General features: G+C 42.7%; 1 protein-coding gene across 1 annotated transcript in view; it reads right to left on the reverse strand.

Annotated features, from left to right (window-relative positions):
- LOC118388064 (noelin-like) overlaps positions 1 to 5,616 on the reverse strand; it is a 36,749-nt gene extending 31,133 nt beyond the window's left edge. Inside the window, exon 1 of the mRNA XM_052525454.1 lies at positions 5,146 to 5,616. Coding sequence (XP_052381414.1) covers positions 5,146 to 5,211 — 66 coding nt within the window. The 5' untranslated portion in view covers positions 5,212 to 5,616. The remainder of the gene's footprint in view (positions 1 to 5,145) is intronic.
- Positions 5,617 to 6,000: the final 384 nt, after the last annotated feature.

Below are 6,000 nucleotides of genomic sequence, written 5' to 3' on the forward strand. Positions count from 1 at the left end.
AAATCACAAGTGAACTCATACCCCTTTAAGAAATCTACCACACCAGAATTGCCATAACACCAAAATGACACACCAGGGCCCATATTCCCAAAGCACTCAGAGTATGAGTGCTGATCCAAGATGACATGGACAGGGATACCTGGCCCTAGGTCAGCACTCATACTCTGAGACGCTTTATGAATATGGGCCCAATACCTGTCCACTTCTTTTCTCCCATCACCTTGTGAATATTTTAAATCCTCCCTTTATTAATTAGAATCATTTTACTCAATACATTTTTGAATTACAAAGCAAAGCAAATCGTTCTCATGGAAAAATTGTGAAGAATCAGAGCCCCGAGCAGTGCACTGAGCAGAGCACTAAGCAGAGCACCGAACAGAGCACCGAAGAGAGCACCAAGCAGAGCACCAAACAGAGCACTAACCAGAGCACCAAGCAGAGCACCGAACAGAGCACCAACCAGAGCACCAAGCAGAGCACCGAACAGAGCACCAAGCAGAGCACCAAGCAGAGCACCGATCAGAGCACCGAACAGAGCACCAAGCAGAGCACCAAACAGAGCACCAAGCAGAGCACCGAACCGAGCACCGAACAGAGCACCGAACAGAGCACCAAGCAGAGCACCGAACAGAGCACCAAGCAGAGCACCTAACAGAGCACCAAGCAGAGCGCCGAACAGAACATTAGAATACTTGTTTAGTTCTCCACCTGTAGGCTTAGCTGTAATACTGTGTATGCTAATATAATGACGTGTATGCTAATATAATGGCGTGTATGCTAATATAATGATGTGTAGGCTAATATAATGATGTGTATGCTAATATAATGATGTGCATGCTAATATAATGATGTGTATGCTAATATAATGACGTGTATGCTAATATAATGACGTGTATGCTAGTATAATGACGTGTATGCTAATATAATGACGTGTATGCTAATATAATGATGTGCATGCTAGTATAATGACGTGTATGCTAATATAATGACGTGTATGCTAGTATAATGACGTGTATGCTAATATAATGATGTGTATGCTAATATAACGACATGTATGCTAATATAATGACGTGTATGCTAATATAATGACGTGTATGCTAATATAATGACGTGTATGCTAATATAATGATGTGTATGCTAATATAATGACGTGTATGCTAATATAATGTTGTGTATGCTAGTATAATGATGTGTATGCTAATATAATGACGTGTATGCCAATATAATGCCGTGTATGCTAATATAATGGCGTGTATGCTAATATAATGACGTGTATGCTAATATAATGACGTGTATGCTAATATAATGACGTGTATGCTAATATAATGTTGTGTATGCTAGTATAATGACGTGTATGCTAATATAATGACGTGTATGCCAATATAATGACGTAAAGGATGTGGTGGATCATCTGATGTGTTTAAGGTAGAACATCTGTCAAGATGTGAGGACGGATGTTGGTTATATTGCCTGAAGAATTGACAGCCAGTGTGTGTGTGTGTGTGTGTGTGTGTGTGTGTGTGTGTGTGTGTGTGTGTGTGTGTGTGTGTGTGTGTGTGTGTGTGTGTGTGTGTGTGTGTGTGTGTGTGTGTGTGTGTGCCTGTCTGTCTGTGCCTTTGTGTGTGTGTCTTTGTGTGGCTGAGAGAAAGTGAGTGTGTACATGAGTGTGTGATGGAGAGAAACAGAGAGAGAGAGATAAAACGACAGAGACAGAAAGATGATGTCCATCATTGTGACTTGTTGTTGTTGTGCTCCAGACCACCTGACACAAATCATCCTCCACAGTTTACAGTAGAAATAATACATTTCATTATAGTGCATACTGCAGACCATGTCTCTCCAACCTGTTTCTGCAGAGCTACAGTCCTGTTGGTTTTCACCTCAACCCTAATCTAGTGCATCTGATTCTAATAATTAGTTGGTTAATAAACTGAATCAGGATACAACTGGGGTTTGAGGGAAAATCTACAGGAGGGTATCTCTCCAGGAAGAGGGTTAGAGAGTCCTGCTGTAGACTAAGGACAGTGAAATAACACAGATTGATCTGTACACTGGCCACCTCAGTGACATCTCCTAAATACTTGTACGTTCTCCCAAAAAAGATTTAGAAAGTGCAAGTGGCTGTTCCACTGGATGTCATAAGGTGTATGCACCAATTTGTAAGTCGCTCTGGATAAGAGCGTCTGCTAAATGACTTAAATGTAAATGTAAATGTAAAATAAAACAATAGCCTGCAGTGGCAATGACATCTGTATCTGTCCAGGCTGTAGGGGTAAAAGTGAAGTGGAGTGACATAAATCATCACCTCTAGAGCAAGTTATGTTGAAACAGAATCTGTTCAATAAATGTGAGTCTGGCTTTGATCACAAAGAAATGTGCTGCACTTTCTATCTCTGCTCTGTTCTCTTTCTCTCTCTCTCTCTCTCTTTCTCTCTCTCTCTATCTTTCTATCTCTGCTCTGCTCTGTTCTGTTCTCTTTCTATCTCTGCTCTGTTCCCCCCCCCTCTCTCTCTTTTGCTCTCTCTCTTTCTTACTATTTTTTCTTTATCTCGCTCTCTCTCTCTGTCCCTCTCACACACTCTCTCTGTCTATCTCCAACCCTTATTTCTCGGTCTTTCTCCCCAATCTCTCTCACTCCGACTCTTTCCAAAACACCCAATTTCCCTCTACCTCGGCATCCTTGAGTGTGATGTGTGTGGTGTTTGATGTTGTAAGGGCTCTGTTGTCGGTTAAGCTATAAATAGTGCTCCACGGTGAGTATTATAGTGGTTCTGATAATGCTGGAGGCCGGTGGAGGTTGAGGCTGTAGCCATGGTGAGTATTATAGTGGTGCTGATAATGCTGGAGGCCGGTGGGGGTTAAGGCTGTAGCCACAGTGAGTATTATAGTGGTTCTGATAATGCTGGAGGCCGGAGGGGGTTGAGGCTGTAGCCACAGTGAGTATTATAGTGGTTCTGATCATGCTGGAGGCCGGTGGGGGTTGAGGCTGTAGCCACGGTGAGTATTATAGTGGTTCTGATAATGCTGGAGGCCGGAGGGGGTTGAGGCTGTGGCCACGGTGAGTATTATAGTGGTTCTGATAATGCTGGAGGCCAGAGGGGGTTGAGGCTGTAGCCACAGTGAGTATAATAGTGGTTCTGATCATGCTGGAGGCCGGTGGAGGTTGAGGCTGTAGCCACAGTGAGTATTATAGTGGTTCTGATAATGCTGGAGGCCGGTGGAGGTTGAGGCTGTAGCCACGGTGAGTATTATAGTGGTTCTGATCATGCTGGAGGCCAGTGGGGGTTAAGGCTGTGGCCACGGTGAGTATTATAGTGGTTCTGATCATGCTGGAGGCCAGTGGGGGTTAAGGCTGTGGCCACGGTGAGTATTATAGTGGTTCTGATAATGCTGGAGGCCGGAGGGGGTTGAGGCTGTGGCCAGATATTGACTGACCTTGTTACAAATTACATCCATCCAAAATGCTCACGCACAGTCACACACTCAAACACACGCATGCAATCATATAAACACACACACACATGCATGTACACACACACCAATGCCATCCAGGGCCACAAACGACAGTGTCAACCAAGCCCCTTACAGACAACATGCAGCACCCAAACTGTATAATGCAGGATGAAGTCCAACCTCGTATGCCTTTTCCTCTTCAATCAAGGAGATCAGAAGGGCAACATGTACAACAGAATCAGCATTACTGAGAGCTCAGCACAGTGTTTGTGTCACAGTGTTGTAGGGAGACTACAGTGATGTGTTGGTCATGGTGAAAGATGCATGGGAGAGATGAGGGCAGCAGAGTGTCTATGTGTTTTGTGGGGTCAGCTATTTCTCTCTGAGGCTGTGTGATGTACAAAACACACACCTCACTTGGCACCGACGTCAGTCCAACAACATCCTCTGAGTTATATTTTTACAGAGCTGGACATTAACATTAATCCAATCTGAAACAAAGTACATGTTGAGGCCTGGGGTTGAATTTGTATTAAAAGGGTTTAAAATAAATAGATAGAATATTGTGTGGTTGATGATTGTACATTGGGAAATAGATTTCCGCATAATGGACATGTTGACCGAATGATTATGTTGAACTAATGCCAATTTGTTTTGATAGCCTGATGTTAGCTTGTTTATGCACAGGGGGACAGGAATGAACAGTATGTCTGTGGGAATGAACAGATACACCTGTAGTTTGGTGAGACCATTTTAAATATATATATATATATATCTTTTTTAATTTAAAAAATATCTGAGCAACCCTTTATGTAAATATTTGTGCTATACTTTTGGGAATGAACTTTGAACTGTAGGGTTAACTGTGCACACCATCGTTTCGCAGATTGCTGGTGATTAAGACATTTGACAATAGAACAGCACTTGACTATATTCTTCAATTACATTATCAACCATTACGGCCTTGGATACTTCTTAGGTGATTGGATTGATATGTCGGGGTGGATAATCGTTCATGCCAGACCAATAAAATGTTATTTGGTTGGTTAGAACAAAGACCTCCTTTCTCGTCTCCATAGTCAAGTTCTCGAGCTCCACAGTCACTTCTCCTTTGGTCTTATTCAAAGGACCATGCTGTGTGCTGTGCTACTTGAAATGGAATAATATTTGACTGCTTGTTATTCGAAACAAACGACACATGCAGAATACCGATACATATATCAGACACATCATAATGATTCGATTTAGAATGAAAAACAATAACCATTCTGACATAATCCTAACCCTCACACAGATGATTTGGTTGGATGGGTTGATTTGTTATTCATTCATTACATTTGCTTATAATTTATACGTGTGTAATATATGTGTATATCTACACATTTGTGTGCATGTAGGATTTTGTACATCTCTTTCCCTGCGCATTACACAGAGCCCCGTTAGAGTTAGGCTATGTGACATTATTTGGGCGCTGCTGGCGCTATCTGCGCCCGTGTAGCATAATGTATCCACATCATCGCCATGTAATCCCACCCGTTAATCTCTTTAAACGCGGAAACTGGCTAATTCACTTTAGCTCTGTCTAGGCTACCGAGAAGACACCGGGTACTAATATTTTATCTCGTGCCAAGTAACTGCTCACCACAGCGTAGCTCTAATACAGTGGGGGAAATGGCGGGTGTTTAAACCTACTTGAGTGAGTTCTGTGCCCATCAACACGAGGACGATAAGACTCAGGATCTTGCTCGAGGGCTGCATCTCTTTCCTCCGGGTGTGTGGAACCAACGCTCTCACATGCAGATCAGTCCCTTTGCGTCCCCCGCACGGAAGTCCTCTCCTCTCCGCTCCCTCGTAGCGCTGAGGTCGCTCGCTCGCTCTTTCCCTCAGCAACCAAATAATAGAAAGCGAGAAATCGGTATTACGGAATCAGAGTCTCTTAGCATATTTATTTCATCTCGGCTCCTCCGTCTTGGTGTTTCTGTTCTTTCTTCTTTTCTTTCTTCCTCTCTAATCGCCACAACGGGTTCTGATAAACATTTGCGAAGGGAAACGTTGGTTTAAAATACGGGAATCAGCACTGGTTACTCAGATATTGCCAAAACTTTGCCTCCCTGCCCGGAGTCGCCGAATAAGCGATGGGTGTAAAATGAGAGAGCGCGGAGCTGTCCGCGGTGCTGAAACAGGAAGTGATGTGGCAGAGCGTGGGAAATTCAAGCGCGCCAGAGAGATAGGAATAATATTTTATGATTTCTATGATTGAAAAAAATATGGCCCTTTTTCAATTCTAGTATTTATACTGAACAAAAATATAAACGCAACACGTCAAAGTGGTTCCATGTTTCATGAACTGAAATAAATGTTCCATATGCACAAAAAGCTTATTTCTCTCAAATGTTGTGCACAAATGTGTTTACATCCCTGTTCGTGAGCATTTTTCCTTTGCCAAGATAATTCATCCACATGACAGGTGTGGCATATCAAGAAACTGATTAACAAGCATGATCATTACATGGACTATTTATTTATTTATTGACCCCCCTCTTGTTT

The sequence above is a fragment of the Oncorhynchus keta genome, chromosome 9, assembly GCF_023373465.1.
Source record: "Oncorhynchus keta strain PuntledgeMale-10-30-2019 chromosome 9, Oket_V2, whole genome shotgun sequence".
NCBI classification, from domain to species: Eukaryota; Metazoa; Chordata; class Actinopteri; order Salmoniformes; family Salmonidae; genus Oncorhynchus; species Oncorhynchus keta.